The sequence below is a fragment of the Triturus cristatus genome, chromosome 6 (assembly GCF_964204655.1).
Source record: "Triturus cristatus chromosome 6, aTriCri1.1, whole genome shotgun sequence".
Taxonomy (NCBI): Eukaryota; Metazoa; Chordata; class Amphibia; order Caudata; family Salamandridae; genus Triturus; species Triturus cristatus.
This window is the reverse complement of record NC_140589.1, coordinates 982,673,224-982,690,977: the sequence shown is the minus strand read 5'-3', so window position 1 is coordinate 982,690,977 and position 17,754 is coordinate 982,673,224. Positions and strand designations below refer to the sequence as shown.

Here is a 17,754-nt window from a genome sequence, read left to right as displayed (position 1 = left end):
TCGTCGACGTGGAGTGCTGGGGAAGAAAAATTCTGTGGAATGCTGGTGCAGGGGATATTCACAAGGTGAGGAATCCACAGGCAGATACTGTATCCACCAGAAAAAGCGTTACCGAAGGTAAGAAACTTGTTCTTCTTGGCAACACGCCATGGTTAGCTCTTCCTCTATAGCGTCTGCTTCTAGAATTTTACTTAATCCCTCTTCTCCTTTATCTTCCTTTTGCACTTTTTCGCCGTGACTCTCACTAACATAGACGTCCAGTTCAACTCTTTCCAGAATTTCGCCAACTGTTGAAACCACAGAAGCATCTGTAGCGCACAGTGCTCGCTTATCCCCAGCAGGGGGAGCCCCAGGTTCAGCCTTGTCCCTTGGTCGGCTTCCACGATCGTCTCCAGCTACTGCCTGCCCTCCGGTCTCCAAACTCGCCGCCACACTTCGACTTGCGATCGCAGACTGCACTGGGGTGCCTGCCGTCATCCTAAACGCTTCTATCACTGTCTGCTGCCGCAGGGAGAGTTCTTTCGTGTCACCTTGTCTAGCCCGACCGGCAGAGACATCCGGAGCACTCGTAGCACTCGAGGCGGGTCCAGCAGCATTGGAGCCGGCTTTCTTCATCGATTTGCCCTTGACCAATGCCGCTCGGTCACGGCCAGAAGATCCGGGGGGTAATTGTGACATTTGAACGCCCTGGGGAGCTGGAGGTTCAGTACCTCTCGTTGGTACACCGGATCTATCCCCCGTCGTCCTTGCCGCTTTCGCATCCATTCTTTTCACACCAACCATCGGCCCCCTGTCACCGGAGCTCGGGGAGAGCAGAGCAAGCAGCAGCCTCTTCGCCACGATACTCACTGCGGCAACCCTCCTCAGGCAGCCTTTGAAAGTCAGCCAGGTGAGTGGATACGGGTATATCAACATCCTTTCTTATTCTATCCTAATATTTGATCGCAGCATATCCATTGTATCCAGTATCTTCCCCAGGGAGGGAGGCGGCTGCAGCAGCGACTTTCACAGAGATCAGTCAGCGGCCATCTTGCCCTTAAGAACCAATTTTCAACTTTTGTCAACACCTCTGCTTGGACATGGCCCCAAATCTCCGCTCCATAAGTAGCTGATGCTGCAGCTGTTGCTCTGTGCATGGAACTAACAGGGCGACAGTGAGTCTCCTGAGGCAACCCTGTATTTTCTCCCTATTGCGGAGGTTGTCAATTGGAGAACGGCTTTGCTTTTTTCCAAGTGGGGACCCCACGTCTGGTTGTCACTTAATTGTTCTCCCAGATAATCAACGTATGTGACCTTTTCAAGGCGGACCCCCTCTAGATACACATTTCCTCTAGAGGTTCTGTGGGGATTAATAGTTCTGACCTTTGACTTTGAGGAGTTTAGTTTAGCATTTAATTCCGCTTGCAGCCCCTTTGGGGTGTGTGAGATTAGCAAGGTGTCATCTGCAAACATCAAAATAGGCATAGGCACACCTGCTAATTTAGGGGCGTCATGATTGCAGTCCATCAATCTACCTACAGCTCAGTTAATATAAGGGCTAAATAGGGTCGGGCAAGGACACACCTTTGTCTTACCCCTTGATTGATTTCATTCCTATCTGACTGGTTCCCTGTATTGTTCCACCTGACCTTAGCGTAGGTGCTTGTATGTAAGACTCTCAGTATCCTTAATAGGTCTGGAGGAATACCATATCCATCCAGTACCTCCCTTAGAGTTTCCCTCGGGACCAGGTCGAATGCCGCCCTCAAGTCTATGAAGGCGACATATAGATGGTCACACTTCAAGGTGACATATTTCCAAGTTACCACCTTGAAGCGGAGGACCTGCTCCGGAGTGCTGATCTTGTGTCTAAACCCAGCTTGTTCATCTTCTTAGATGTTATTCTCATCCATCCAATCGTTATGTTTAAACAACACCTGTCTTCAGGAATTTTTTGTTGGGTGTTATCCAAGAGGCTAATGGGTCTATAATTTATGGGGTTTGATCTTTCTCCCTTTTTGTAGATGGATATGATAATTGCTCCACGCCAAGTAGGCGGAATGGAGTTACCTTTAAGGATGCTATTACATACTGCATTCAGGTATGGTACCCAAGTATCTGGTTGGGACAAGAAAAGATCGCCCGGTATACCGTCCATTGCAGGCGATTTTTCTTTTTTATTTGAATTACTGCCAGATGAGTTTCGGCAATAGTAAAGGTAAGGTTAGGTTCTGGTGCGTCCAATCTACTATATTCCTCGTGAATTGTGTTTCCCATCGCGTAACGCTTAGCCCCTAGGGGGAGACTTGCTGAGCTGGTTTGGTTCAATTTACCTTTGTACAGGCCACTAAAATGAGAGACCCATATCTCAGGTTTTATAGTTCACTCCAGATGATTAGCACTCGATGAGTTAACAGAAAATAATGTTCGAGGCATATGAGCTGCAGATTGTACACTTAGCATAGGTCGCCATCTGGTGTTGGGCCCGGATGTTTGCAGTTTGTTTTTCTTCTTGGACCGTCTTTGGAAGTCACGAGTTTGGTGACTCCTCCTTCGGTCCGTACTGCGCATGGGCTTCGGCTCCATCCTCAGATTGTTTTTTTCCGCCATCGGGCTCGGATGTGATACTTCGTACTCCGGCTTCGAACTTCTACGGTTCCAGCCTCGACGGAAAATCCTCGATTCTTCGAGTTCCTTCATCATCTTCATCTCTCGAAGCGGCACTTTTTCCATCCCGTACATCGACACCGGCCTTCGGGCCCTCCGCGACTCCGGTCCCGGCCGATGGAAAGGACTCCGTTTAAAAAGTGCCCAAAATGTGGGTCTAAATTTCCCCACACCGACCTCCATCAGGTGTGTAACCTTTGCCTCTCTCCGGAACACGAGGCTCGAGACTGCCCCGCCTGCAAGTCTTTTCGATCGAAGAAAACGATCCGAGATCGAAGGGCTCGACGCACCATGGCGCACTCATCCTCGACAGCTCCACCGGACATCTTCGGAGACGACGCCGAAGCTTCGGGGCAGACACACACCGAACTGGGAGAAGACATCGTCAGCGCTTCCGAGGCCGACGACTCCGACCTGGAGGACGTAACACCAGGACAGCGGGCCGTGAGTACAATGCCCCCTCCCAGCCCCGCACCGAAAACCAAAGAGACTCCGGTTACTCCCTCGCCTGCCGGCCTGGGCAAAACCAAAACCAAAGCCTCGATCACCCCACCTTCGGGCCCGGTGTCGAAGCACTCAAAGTCTCACGGCAGCTCGGGATCGAGCCAGCCGACGCCCGGTGCCGATAAACACCACTCGGCACCGAAGCCTGCAAAATCCAGCTCGACTCCGAAACCACCGGTGCCGAAGCCTGGACACTCGGCGCCGACCAAACACAAACAGAAATCGGTCGGCACCGACGCTCCGGCGCCGAAACAGCATTCGACGCCGAAACACACGGAGACCTCCAAAAAGCAGGGCGTACACAGAACATCGAAACCTCCGGTTCCGAAATCGCCGGTGCCGACAGACGACTCGGCGCCATTGGCTCTGTTTACACCAGACCCTTTACAAAAGACTTTGTCCAGAGATCCAAAGACTGGCCTTTTGACTGTGATTACTAAGAAGCGTCGCCTTGAGGCTCCGGCTCCTCCTCCTCCACCCAAAAAGAGGGACTCAGCTACTTCTCCCCTTAGAGTACCCTCCCCACTGCCACCCCCCCTCCCACCACCACCCCCTCCACCTTTACCTCACTACGATCCGGCCCCATCCCCAGACCCGGATGACGGGGACCCGGACAATGACCCAGGGGACGCCCCAATGGATCCCACTCCACCAGGGACCCCAGATCCATGGGAGGATTATAATAACCCTGATGTACCCAATGTACCTCAAGACGACCTATACCCATCAAGGCCGTCTCCTCCAGAGGACTCTTTAGGGTTTCACCATTTAGTGCAGAGAGCAGCACACTACCATGGGGTGGACATGCACACGGAACCAGTGGAAGAAGACTTCCTACTGGATACATTTGATTTACAAGATCGTTCCACTGCTATTTTACCCATGCTTAAGGGTGTCGCCAAGCACGCTACAGAGGTATTCAAAGACCCTGTCAGAGCCAGAGTACTAAACCCTAGAATAGAGAAGAAGTACAAGGCGGCACCCACAGACCCTGCATACATCAAGGGCCCTGCTCCTCTAGATTCCCTAGTTGTCTCCACAGCTAGAAAGCGGGCTAACTCCCAATCCTCAGGAGATGCCCCACCACCAGACAAGGAATCTAAACTTCTGGACGCGTCTGGTAAACGCACCGCCTACCAGGCTGCAAACATGTGGCGCATTGCAAATACACAAGCACTGCTTGCGCGATATGATAGAGCACACTATGATGAATTAGAGGCTCTTATGCAGCACCTTCCAGAGAAATACAAACGCCAAGCTCATGACCTGATACAGGAGGGCAAACTAATCACAAACACCTCCATTAAGTGTGCCCTCGATGCAGCAGACACTGCTTCTAGAGCCATAAACACCAGTGTCCTGCTTCGCCGCCATGCCTGGCTCAGGATATCAGGGTTCAAGCCTGAGGTCCAGACATCAATACTTAATCACACCTTTGACCAGCAAACACTCTTTGGCCCAAAGGTAGACGAAGCGCTCGAAAAAATGAAGAAAGATACAGACACAGCGAAGTCTATGGGAGCGCTCCAGACCCAAGCCTCTAAGCGTTCCTTTCGACGCTCGTCCTTTCGTGGCACAGGTAGAGGCTCCTCCACCGATAATGCCTCTACCTCCTACAAATCCCCTCCTCAAAATACCTTTTCAAAGGGCAACCAAAGAGGTGGTTACAGAGGCAACAACAATAAGGGCAGGGGCAAAACCAACAATACCCGTTCTGCCACCCCACCCGCACAATGACTCCCCTTCGCTCCCCCCAGACCATTCCACTCCGGTCGGGGGCAGACTACAAGATTTTATCCACGTATGGGAGTCCATAACATCGGACAAATGGGTGACCCAAATCATTCGGTCAGGGTACTGCCTCGAGCTAACATCTACCCCACCCAATATCCCACCAAGGCACCGTCCAATGTCCCAAGAGCATTCCACACTGCTCAAACAAGAGGTACTCTCGCTCCTCCAGAAACACGCCATAGAGCAGGTACCCGGCAATCAACGAAATCTAGGGGTCTACTCCCTATATTTCTTAATCCCAAAGAAAGACGAGACCCTCAGACCCATTCTGGATCTCCGGCCTCTAAATGCCTACATACATTCAGACCACTTTCACATGGTCACCTTACAACAAGTCCTCCCACTCCTCTGCCAGGGAGACTTTCTCACAACACTGGATCTGAAAGACGCGTACTTTCACATTCCAATACACCCCTCTCACAGAAAATACCTCAGGTTCGTGGTGGACGGGCAACATTACCAATTCAAGGTTCTCCCCTTCGGGGTCACCACTGCACCACGGGTGTTTACCAAATGCCTAGCAGTAGTAGCAGCACACCTCAGACGTCAACATGTTCACGTCTTCCCTTACTTAGACGACTGGCTCATAAAAGCCGCGTCCTACCACCAATGCGTGCAACATACAAACAGCACCATCCAACTGCTTCATCAGCTAGGCTTCACGGTGAACTACCAAAAGTCCCACCTCATACCATCTCACACAAAGCAATATCTCGGGGCCACCATAGACACCTCAAAAGGTATTGCCTATCCAAACTCAGCCAGAATCACAAGCATTCTAGCCTTACGCAAAATATTCCTTCCTCAACACTCTCTACCAGCAAGAGTGTTTATGAAGCTCATAGGGATGATGGCGTCTTGCATCTTCATAGTGCCCCATGCAAGACTCCACATGCGTCCACTTCAGGAGTGCCTAGCACAACAGTGGAACCAGGCCCAGGGTCAGCTGACGGATCTGGTGTTGGTGGACGGCCGCACACATCACTCTCTGCAGTGGTGGAACACCACAAACCTTTCCAAGGGACGGCCGTTCCTGGACCCGGTTCCCCAAGTGACTCTAACAGCGGACGCATCGCTCTCCGGCTGGGGAGCGCACCTCTTACACCTCACAATGCAAGGTCTATGGACGCCACAGCAAAAAACGCTCCACATCAACCATCTGGAGCTTTTGGCGATCTTTCTAGCCCTAAAATCTTTCCAAAAGCAGATTTCAGGCAAAGCAGTCCTCATTCGCACAGACAACATGACTGCGATGTATTATATACAGAAACAGGGGGGGACACACTCTCCCCAGCTCTCCCGCTTAGCCCAGAGCATATGGAGATGGGCAATTCCCCAAAACATTTTTCTCCTGGCACAACATGTTCCAGGCGTACAAAACACCATAGCAGATCTGCTCAGCAGACAGACTCAACAACTACACGAATGGGAACTGCATCCACAAGTTCTTCACCCATTCTTCCGACAGTGGGGGCATCCTCAAATAGACCTCTTCGCCACCCACGAAAACAAAAAATGCCCAAGCTTCGCCGCCAGATACCCACACCCATTGTCCAAGGGCAATGCGATATGGATGAACTGGTCAGGCAGATTTGCATACGCCTTTCCACCTCTCCCACTAATTCCATTAGTGGTCAGGAAACTACAACAGCACTCCCTCACACTCATTCTGGTAGCTCCGACGTGGGCCAGACAGCCGTGGTACACCACGCTACTACAACTATCAGTGGTACCACATCAAAAACTGCACCTTTCCCCATGCCTCCTAACCCAGAACCATGGAGAAATCAGGCACCCGGACCCAGCTCAGCTCAACCTGGCGATCTGGCTCCTGAAATCTTAGAATTCGGGTACCTTAACCTTCCCCCTGATTGCATGAACATCATCATGGAAGCCAGACGTCCTACCACTAGAGCATGCTATGCCGCAAAGTGGAAAAGATTTGTAATGTACTGCCGTAACAATACAATCAACCCTCTAGATGCATCCATACAACACATCATATGCTATCTGCTCCATCTTCACAGGTGTAACCTGGCGTATTCATCCATACGCCTACACCTAGCAGCGATCGCTGCCTATCTACAAAACAGACAGCATTTGTCACTCTTCAGAGTGCCCGCTATTAAAGCCTTCATGGAAGGCCTCAAACGAGTAATTCCTCCCAGGGCACCACCCTCCCCTGTATGGAATCTAAATTTGGTCCTTACACGACTAATGGGTCCGCCCTTCGAACCAATGCACAAATGTGAGCTACAATTTCTCACCTGGAAAACAGCTTTCCTTGTAGCTATCACTTCCCTTAGAAGGGTTGGTGAAATACAAGCGTTCACCATACAGGAACCTTACATACAAATGCATCACAGCAAGGTCATACTTCGAACTAATCCGAAGTTCCTGCCCAAAGTCATTACCCCCTTCCACCTCAATCAATCAGTGGAATTACCTGTCTTCTTTTCGCAACCCCAATCTGTTGCGGAAAGGGCCTTACACACACTAGATGTGAAAAGAGCGTTGCTATATTACATACAAAGAACGCAACCCTTCAGGAAGACCAAACAGTTGTTCGTTTCCTTTTCTCCACCACATAAAGGCAACCCCATCTCAAAATCAGGGATAGCTAGGTGGATTGTAAAATGCATACAAATTTGCTATCAGAAGGCAAAGAGAACATTATCTGTTCCCCCTAAAGCCCACTCTACAAGAAAGTTAGGGGCTTCTATGGCTTTTCTAGGGAATATACCCTTAGATGACATATGCAAGGCAGCCACATGGTCTACACCGCACACATTCACAAAACACTACTGTGTAGATGTGCATTCCCAGCAGCAAGCTAGGGTGGGCCAGGCTGTACTAAAAACACTCTTTCAAACAGCTGCAACGGATACCGGTGGTCGCCGCTAAGGTTGGGTACTGCTATATAATCTATGCTAAGTGTACAATCTGCAGCTCATATGCCTCGAACGGAATATGCTACTTACCAGTATGCATCTGTTCTTGGCATGTAGAGCTGCAGAGTTGTACACGCCCACCCGCCTCCCCGGCTACCTGTATCCGTTCCAGTCCATCTTATTTAGATACAACACACATGGGTTTCTCACTGTTATTACTACGCTCCATCATTTCCCTGTTGGCGAAAAACAATCTGAGGATGGAGCCGAAGCCCATGCGCAGTACGGACCGAAGGAGGAGTCACCAAACTCGTGACTTCCAAAGACGGTCCAAGAAGAAAAACAAACTGCAAACATCCGGGCCCAACACCAGATGGCGACCTATGCTAAGTGTACAACTCTGCAGCTCTACATGCCAAGAACAGATGCATACTGGTAAGTAGCATATTCCTTCCAAAAGGTCTTGTGGTCTCCCTTCTCTAGGTCTTCTACCATAAATGACCACTGTTCCTCCTCCCACTCCCTTTTGGCCTTTTCTAAGGTGGTTTTATACTTGTACTTAATCAAGTATGCACTTCATCAAGTATGCAGGTGGGCTTGTGGACTTCTGCCAACTGTTTCCAAACCGTTGCATGGGAAGTGCTCTCATTATGAAGTGTAGTGAGCATATATACTTCCCCGCCTTCTGAGAACTTAATAGCAGCAGTTAGTTGCAAGGCACTGCACTGCTCTTGCATTTTTTTTAAGCTTCTAACAAACCAGCTTCTGAGGGAATCCTTTGTGGTGCTTTCTAGTGGTGTACCGCAATCCCCAGTGCCGGCTTTGTAGAGTTCACTAAACAACTGGACTCCTATATAGAAGTTATCTATATAAAGGTTATGATCTTCATGAAGGAGATACTGGGCATGCTCCCATGCAAATTCTCATGAACTCCTAACTAGGTAGGACAACCTGCAAGATTTATTGTGGAGTCCTTCCCTGTGTATATTCTCAGGCTGTACACAGAAGCAGTAGATCTCTCATACAACATGTACAACTTGATGCTGTATAACCTCTTTTACTAGGTATGTACTGCGTGAACTGCAAGATCAAGAACTCCTCAACTTCTAAATTATTTCCAGGAGTGTAAATCTCTGGAACCTTCGCAGGCAAATATTCAACAACAGGGCAAATTTTGAATAACCTGTCATGGTCTGGATTGTCCCGGGTCAGTGCTACAGAATTATCATGGAAATGCTGCATGCACTGCAGAATCAAAAAGTTCTCTGCTCATGACCAGCCCAAAATAGGGTGTTACCTAAACTGCATAAGTAGACCAGTAGGACAGTTTGATTGGTTTGTTGACTATTCCCATCTTCAGCGTTAAGCCCAGAATGTTTTTTGCTCCCCAAATAAAGTGGGAGTCCACAGGTTTGCCCTGGAGTGAGGCACCAGGATGCCTCTATGCTGCCGCAGACTTTTCACCATGCAAGTTTGTTTGCTGCACAGTTTCTTCCAGGAGGTTTGCATCCAGAAAAAGATGGAAGTTGTCACTAGGAAAAACTTTGCTCTATTGACCTTACATCCAGAATCTACAATGAATAGGAGAATTACCGGCCAAACTAAATTAGGAGTCTGCTTAGTGAGTACTGTGACTCTGCCCGGCGCCGTATCTGCCTGAATTCTACATTGGTCTACCCTGTCAGTAGCTCCTTGCTGCACAGTTGACGCTTGTGAAGGGACATCACCTCTACCAGGCACATGTTCTTCTGAATCACTGGAAGATGAGTTGTTATCGAAAGGAACACTGACTGAAAAATCACTTCCAGATACTTCTCCATATCCCTCTTCTTCTGATGCTGTATCAGTATCAGACCCTGCTTCAGCGCTCTTCTCCATTATTTAAGTTAGAGCCTTGGAAGTAGTCTTTGACCGATATGCCATCTATGTTTGTTTTCTAACAAACTTAATGGCCTAGACAGAATGCAGAGAAACTCGTATAACTGAATGCTTTGTATCTGTGTGTGTGTGGGCGACTAAGTGTGCTATGAACTGAAAGAATTTAATGCAGTGAGAGTGTAGTAAAGTGTGATCACAACACCTATTGTCTCAAACTTGCACTTATCCGACACAAATAACTTTTCCAAAGAACCAACATTTCAAAAACGTCTCTAACAGAGCTCAGAGAAACAAATAAATAAATGGAACAAAAATTGTTTGTTGCATCACAATAAGATCAAAGCACATTATGCTTGCTTTTTATGAAAGAGCAGAATGCAGTTGATTCTCAAGGATGTTAGCCATTTGCACCAAGTGCCCCTCTGCTTCCACCTACCACAGCATAGGTCAGTGTTTAAGGCACTGATCAGCTAACGTCCCTGTAACCTTTGGTTTTATTCAGTGAATTTCGATGTTTTTTGTAAATTCTATTTACTAACTATAACGTCCCTGTAACTTTTGTTTTTTGTCTGTGGATTTCTAAGGTTTCTTTAATTCTGTTTTTAATCTAAATCATCCCTGTTGCTTTTTTAAGTGTTTGTTGAAGTTTTAGTTACTAACTATAACCTGTAACGTTTGAGAGTGGGTGCATGGGTCTGAGTAGGTCTAGGAGTGGGTGCGTGAGTGGGGCTGTGACCGCATGTATAAATGTGCGAGTGAGTGTGTGAATGATTTTTTTATTTTTTTTAACTAGGTTCGTGACTCTGATGCAACACTACATGAGGGGCATGCTGAGCGTTGCAATAGATTTATAACTCCTACCATGTAAAAAAAAAGAAAAACGGTTTGTGGCATTTTGATCCTCCACAAGGTGTCCCTCAGAGACCCCTACAATGTACCCATGGGGTCAGGATACCCCTACCCTGACCCCTTCTATAGTTTCTAGCCTTTATTTCAATCCCTGGGTCCATCCTGCTTTATTAAATGACAGCAGTGACTTTCTATATAGGTTGCGGGCAACCAATCACAGCAGTGGTTCTGGCAAATGGGTTTGCAAGGCTTCATGTATGCTTTGCGAAGGATCTGTGTCCCTAGATATCCAGACTTCGATTTCTTTTAAATAAATCCAAAACTACTGAATGGATTTACACCAAATAGCAAAAATTACTCGTTATGGAAAAAGAGCTAGCTTTCTGCCAACTTTGGTTTTATTCCGTCCAGCAGTTCGGGCTGTATTCTTGTTCAAAATCCCTATTGAAATTAACATGGAAGACCCAATTCCCCCCCCCCCCCCCTCTTTTTCTCGGCCCTCTGTTGACTGATCACCCCGAAAGTTTCCATGCACAACAAGAACCAACTTGACACTTTTTTGAGAAATTTGCGAAGATTGATCAAACGGCACCAAAGATATAGGCAAGTCAAAAAAACGCTTTTCCTATGAAAACTAGAACTGCCTGGTGGCGACCGCCAGTAGGAGAGATCTATATTTCACTGTAAAAAACAAAGGTTGCAGGGACCTTGTTGTTCGCTCAGATATTACATGCACAAAACCAGAGATATTCAGCAGTTATAGTTATCTGAGCTAACTATACCGTACGCCCATGCAGGTCACTGCTTATGACCTCACATATTATATCGCTGTTGACATCACTGATTACCTCATCCAGAAAAGTAAGACATGGTCCGTGACATCACTGATGACATCATCCAGCAAAGTTAACTTCAATATTCTGAATATAATACCATTTACTTTAAGTAAGAAGACACAAGTGACAGTCATGCGCTATAACGCTCACTGTTACGTTATCAAGTACTACACTCACTTATCACATGAGAGTACTCTGCAGATACTCCTCTGTTTTCTAAACCACTACTGTAAACCATAACAACACGTGTATCTGTGTCTATTGCACACCACAACACCATTATTTAACCTGAAAAGAGGTTTTCCCGCTAACGTCAGATTTATACAAGCCTTCTCTTGCCGATGAGTCAGCACGCCGTGTAAGGGTCATGTACCCCTACAAACCCTGGCAGGTCAGGACAGTTCCCAAAGTTCGAGGCGGGCCTCTTCAGTACGGCCCTGCCATCCGTGCTCCGTTGCCAAGAGAAGGCGAGTACAAACACAGTGAATTGGTGTTTGTAGACAGGCAGTAGCTTTGGGACAAAATAATCTGTGAACTAATGGAAAGGCCAGTTAATACCAGATATCACAGTAACAAAGGATTATGGACCTTGTGGTCCTAATGAAGATTGAAAAGAATTTACGTACTAATGACAGTGGTGGAAAACGAGTACTATACATTGAAAGAATCAAGTTATGTTCAAGTAAATCAACCACTGGTCTGAATGTTTGATTTAGTAAAGACGCTTTGATATTTTGCGACTGTGACTTTAAAGATTTTGCATTGAGCAAGAGAACTGGTCCTTCTACTCTTTTTATATTTTATTCAAAAGGTTGAACGACCTGCCAGCGAGCTGCATTTGACAAAGGTTGTTGAACCGAAACGCGTAATGCTGTCTATATTTAACTTACCTGAATAAAGCAACTTTGAGGAAGCACGCTTGGTGGGCCTGATTACATACACCGAAGGAGTGTGTGTTTTCCATATGAAATATATCGGCTTTGACGCAGTCAAGTCAGGCCCCGACTCGAAGGATGGGCACCTCCAGCGTCAGCTTGTCGTATGGATATATATATATATATATGTGTGTATCCCTCCCCGGAGGGTTTCGACCATGACTGGGTGGCCATCCACTCCCCTCCCCATCTTCAAAATGAAAGATCTGTGGTGTCTAGACATTTCCTGCTCATGAATCGCAGTGTGCCTGCAATCAATGAGCAGGGATGGGTTTGAGAAGGGCATCGCTGTAAAGGGGAGTCTGTCCCCTTCCCAATTATGCCTTCACAACTTTTGTGCTGCCTGGGGAAGCTTCAAGTTCCCTGGGCAGCACAAAATAAAAAATCAAAAGGGCTGGTGAATTTCCCCTTCCCTGGGTGAGGAGGGCATGACCCCCCCCCACAATCCCCCCCCCCCCCCCATACCTAGGGAAGTGAAATCCATGAAAGCCAGCAGTGTCTGTCTCCGGTTTCTTCAGAGGACCCCGTGGTGGATATATAATAAAGTTCTCTGGCATCTAGTGCATCTTTGCACATGAATTGCGGTGCATCTGCGATCTACAAGCAGCGATCTGTTTTAAAAAGGCATCGCTGGAAAAAGGGAGACTCTCCCTTTTCCAGAGGTGCGTTCCTCAAACAAAGAGGGGAAGGCTGGTGGGAGAAAACCCAGCTGATGCACAGCGAGCTGCCTTTCTTCTCCTGCTTGCACTGTGCAGTGACGTCTACGTCGGTGAGGAGAGGGGCTAATGCGGAAGCAATTTGTGTCCGCCTCCACAGAGGTCTGCATGCTGGGAAGCCTCTGGTGTGTCCATCGGAGCTTCCGCCAGAAACCCCCAGGAAGACTACCCGTTGATGTCTTATGCTTTGCAGAGGTAGGGCAGAGTATGTCAACTTGTTCGTGCTCTGCACATAAGGGGGTAACAGAACTTATGGATGTTAATGACTATTTGTGTTTATACTTTAATATGCATCATCCTATCACCTATTTTTCTACCAATATAGGGTTTGTACTATATTCTTCAGATTGTTACCTGATGAACAGATACCTTTAGGGGAGTGAATGGCTGCGAAGATAGTATAGGTGGGAAGAATACAGGCAACTGAAAGTAACTTTAGCAATGGGACTTTACCATAGTCTTCACTTTCTGCTTTCTTACAGGCAGCTACACAATGTAGATGTAACCATTTGGTTTATTTGCAACACTCCTATCTGTTTGGATACTACCTTACTTGTTATCTGCTCTGTAACATTCATTAAACAGATTCCTCCAGCTCCTTCAAAGCCGGACTTCGACGGCCCAAGAGATAAGATGCAGAAGTTAGGAGAAGGAGAAGGCACAATGACCAAAGATGAATTCGCCAAAATGAAACAAGAACTTGAGGCGTAAGAACTTTATTCAGGGGTAATGTTGAAGATTGCTACAAACCAGATTCCATCTGTGGCTGAAGGATTTCTACACTGGTTACTTAATTCACCATTCTTTCTTTATTGCACACATGGAAAGAGCATATTGCAGTAGTCTATTTTAACTTAATATTGCTTTTGGTGGTTGTCTTGTTCCCATTCTCTGTGCCCATGTTAAAACAGTTTGCTTTTCTGTCTCCTTGTCTTTCAGCGAGTACCTAGCTGTCTTTAAGAAGACAGTATCTGTTCATGAGGTTTTCCTGCAACGGCTGTCTTCTCATCCTGTACTCAGCAAGGATCCCAACTTCCAGATTTTCCTAGAATATGAGCAAGATGTAAGATTTCCTCTGCGTTTATTTTTAGTTTTTTCTCTTTTCTTTAGTTTTCCATCATAACCGTGTAGAATGTTAGTCTTTGAGGTCAATACGTGTCCTGCATTAATTTCCCTTTGGTACCCCTCAACGTAGGCTTCCTTGAATTATGGCTTTTTTATCTTACCACCCTGCCGTACCAAAAGGATTTGTGTAGTGGTTTGCATATTGACTCTCACACACCCACAAACTTACACACACTATCTCTACCTCTTATATATACATATATATCGGTCTTTCTGTATCAGACTAGGCCATAAATGCCTTTTGCTCCTTCAACGTTGCTTCTTGGTCATCTTGGACATGTCACATTGCTTGGTCATCAAGTTTGATAAAGATAAGATGGTAATGCTATATACCTTTGACTTCCTAATAAGCGTTTCAGACATAGTTGGAATTGGCCCTCTCTGCAAGGTCAACACCAGAATTTTAGCATTCATCCTTACTGTTTTCTTCGTTTTGTTTTTGTTTGCATTAGGACTCTGTGCACTTTACTACTGCTAACCAGTGCTAAAGGGCAAGTGCTTTATCCCTTTGACATGATAACATTGGCCTTCACCTGATTGGCACATTAAATTTACTTGTTAAGTCCCTCATAAAGTGGTACTACAGGTAGCCAGGGTCTGTAAATTGGATATAACCAGTGGGACTGTAGCAATCATGGTGTCACTCACTAAATTAGCAACTTAAAATATTTCTCTGTTGAATGAACGTTACTACAGCAAGAACATGTTGAAGAAAATAAAATAGATCTATTGGAATTGCTACATTTCAGAGAAAACCTGTTATTTCTCCTCTGAGAAACCCATAGAGGTTCGAATCTTATGTAGATAGATTTCTCCATAAGATCGGAACCTCTGTGGGTTTTTCAGAGGCACCCAGCTACGCAAACATTTACATGGCAGAGTCGAGGAACATTAGATCTTAACTGAACACGCATGTCAAGATCATCTAGTTGTACATCTTTAATACATTGACTATAATTTCCTAATTTTGGAGGGTTAAAAAGATGTTGGAAAAAACATGCATGCGTTGAAAAAAAAAAACAACTACATATTCATTTTACCCATGCTATTAGCAACCAAATCATCTCATTTTTAGATGTACTGATCGAACTAACTCCTGCTGGTATCAAGGCAAAAGTATAGAAGGCACCAACTGATCGTAATAACTTTGCTTTTCCACTGCTTTCATTCCCAAAGTCTCAAACAACATTTACCACTCTTGCAGTACTTGCGGATAAAGAGAATCACATCTGACCATGAGGATTGTTTATCAACATTGCAAGAAAACAAACTCAGTTTATTACCAGAGGGTACCCTTCCTGTATACTTAACATCACTGTGCAATGGGTGACCTCTCTTGAATGAGCAAGTCTACTAAAAAAGTCATAACTGTCAAGCCACTGAGAATGGTGTTTCTCTCTAAATTCTCTAAAAAGTCTCTTGTCCTCCAACTCATTATCCATCATCGATGGCAGTTACTCCAAATTGAACCTGCCTTCAAGGGACTGTTTGTCCACAAACTTATCTTTGCTTACCAACGCTCAAGAAATGTAACCCCTTGGCTGCGGCAGGAATTGCGCCGCAGCGCTGGGGGGGGTTTGGGGGCAGCGCGGTGGCGCTGTGCTCATGACGGAGCCACTCCGTCATGAACCATGGTTGAGCTGTGCTCATGACGGAGTGGTTCCGTCATGACTCCGCCCACTGCGCTAATCGCCCGCACAGGCGGGGAATCAGCGCAGCGTGGGCGGAGCGGCCGCCAACGGCCGCAGCATGACGGAACCACTCCGTCATGAGCACACTGCACCCGTGGCTCATGACGGAGTGGCTCCGTCATGAGCACTGAAGGGGTTAAAAGAAATGCTCTCCTAAAAAATAAAACACCAACTTAGAAACGCATGCAGGCACCTGAAAGGGACATAATTGTATACAATGCAGTAACGTTATTGTTGGCAACGTAGCCATCCATCCACAAACAGGCCAATCTGTCAAACTCGGACAGTCAGCAGATTGCAACACTAAAACTGTCCTCTTCAGCATAAAATGACCCTGTGACCTAGTGTCTGTAGGAAAAACTGAAAGAATAATCAAGATATGCATAACTGATAACAGAACTATGATGTGCAACAACAAGAATAATTCCAGTCTAGTTGAACATTGGCTTGAAAAAACCACAACATAGTGCAAATCAGGTTCAAAAGTCTAGAGGTTAATAATCCAACCATGAAATTGATATTCACTAAATTTTTGCACAAAGAGAAACCTTTTGGATAAGAAAATTCGATACCTTCCAACCAAAGGGGCTAAATGATGATAAAACTGAGATGTTTTGCTACCTGTAATTGGTGTACACCTTTACACTCATGGTCTGTTGAATTGCACATTTACATTAACCTTCAGTCACTGCTTTCTGCATCCTCAAGGAATATTGTGTTTCACAAAGCAGTGTTTCATAATGCAATGGTTTCTTTTCACATAGGCTTTTTCACAAATCGTTTCTAATATTATTGTTTCATACTTATGCATTTTGCTGTTTACTATGTATACAAGCATTACTTATGCCCAAACAGATATATATCTGTTGACGATACCATGGTAGCTGTCAGTTGTTATTCCTGCATTTCTCATGTTACAATTACATTTTTTATTATCTTTTATGCTGCGTTTTCAAATCATTATCATTTGTGGCAAAGGCCTCACCACGGACATTGTGTTACAGCTCGGTTGATATATTTAGATTATTTTTGACAATTTCTAAATCACTGGCACTGGGTTTATTCATTTTCTTCACATTCACCTTACACGGGACGACAAGACTATTTAGTTTATTTTTGTCAAACTCTTCTGAGTTCCGGTTCACGCCTCATTTACGAGATTCGCGGTCCATTTAAAAAGCACTCGGCACACCTGTTTCCGCTTATGCAGTATGCTCACTGATATGCCCGTCACAAAAGCCGTCTTTGCTGCTAGACCTTCTTCGCAAGGTTAAATGTGTGCATATAGCTACTGCTCTACCTCTTTAATATAAATCCATGGGCAGCAGTTTAATTGTCGTGTATTTCACTTTTCAGCATTTTGCCAGACTCACGACGTCTTAGTGTTAAAAAATGCTTTGGTATCGGTACACTTGTTCTATTACTCAATACGCGGTCGCTGCATTGGTTGATTCTGTGCATTTGAAGGTAAACACCTTTGAACTCATTTTGAGTTTGCGCTCACACCGCGTAATATATAGAGTAGAGTTACGTTTGCTACTGTTTTTCATGGATTGTTGTCCAACAATTAATGCATCAACTGTTTACTGTCACTCATTTTGTACATGAGTCCATTTGCACATATTGCTCTCCATTATAGTGCATGAGCACTGTATCACCACAAGTAAACACCGCGATGTGCACAGGGCACGTTCTCACTCTTTTCACACGTGCAGTTTTTTGTGTAACCACTTGGCCATTACTATCTTGATTGTTTCTTATGGGCCGTCTCTTATTGGTTCACAGCAGCTCAGTGGTCTTTACGGTTCATTTAGTTTATTGTTTCGTGCATTGGCACCCTCCCAGTTTTTGAGTTCTGCATGTTGCACTTACACTGGTCAATTTTGGGT

General features: G+C 45.9%; 1 protein-coding gene across 1 annotated transcript in view; it reads left to right on the top strand.

The window, feature by feature from the left end:
* Window positions 1–17,754, top strand: part of SNX5 (sorting nexin 5) — a 317,483-nt gene that overhangs the window by 167,025 nt on the left and 132,704 nt on the right. The window contains exons 5-6 of the mRNA XM_085611758.1: window positions 13,635–13,756; window positions 13,989–14,112. Of these exons, the coding sequence (XP_085467884.1) occupies window positions 13,635–13,756; window positions 13,989–14,112 (246 nt within the window). The remainder of the gene's footprint in view (window positions 1–13,634; window positions 13,757–13,988; window positions 14,113–17,754) is intronic.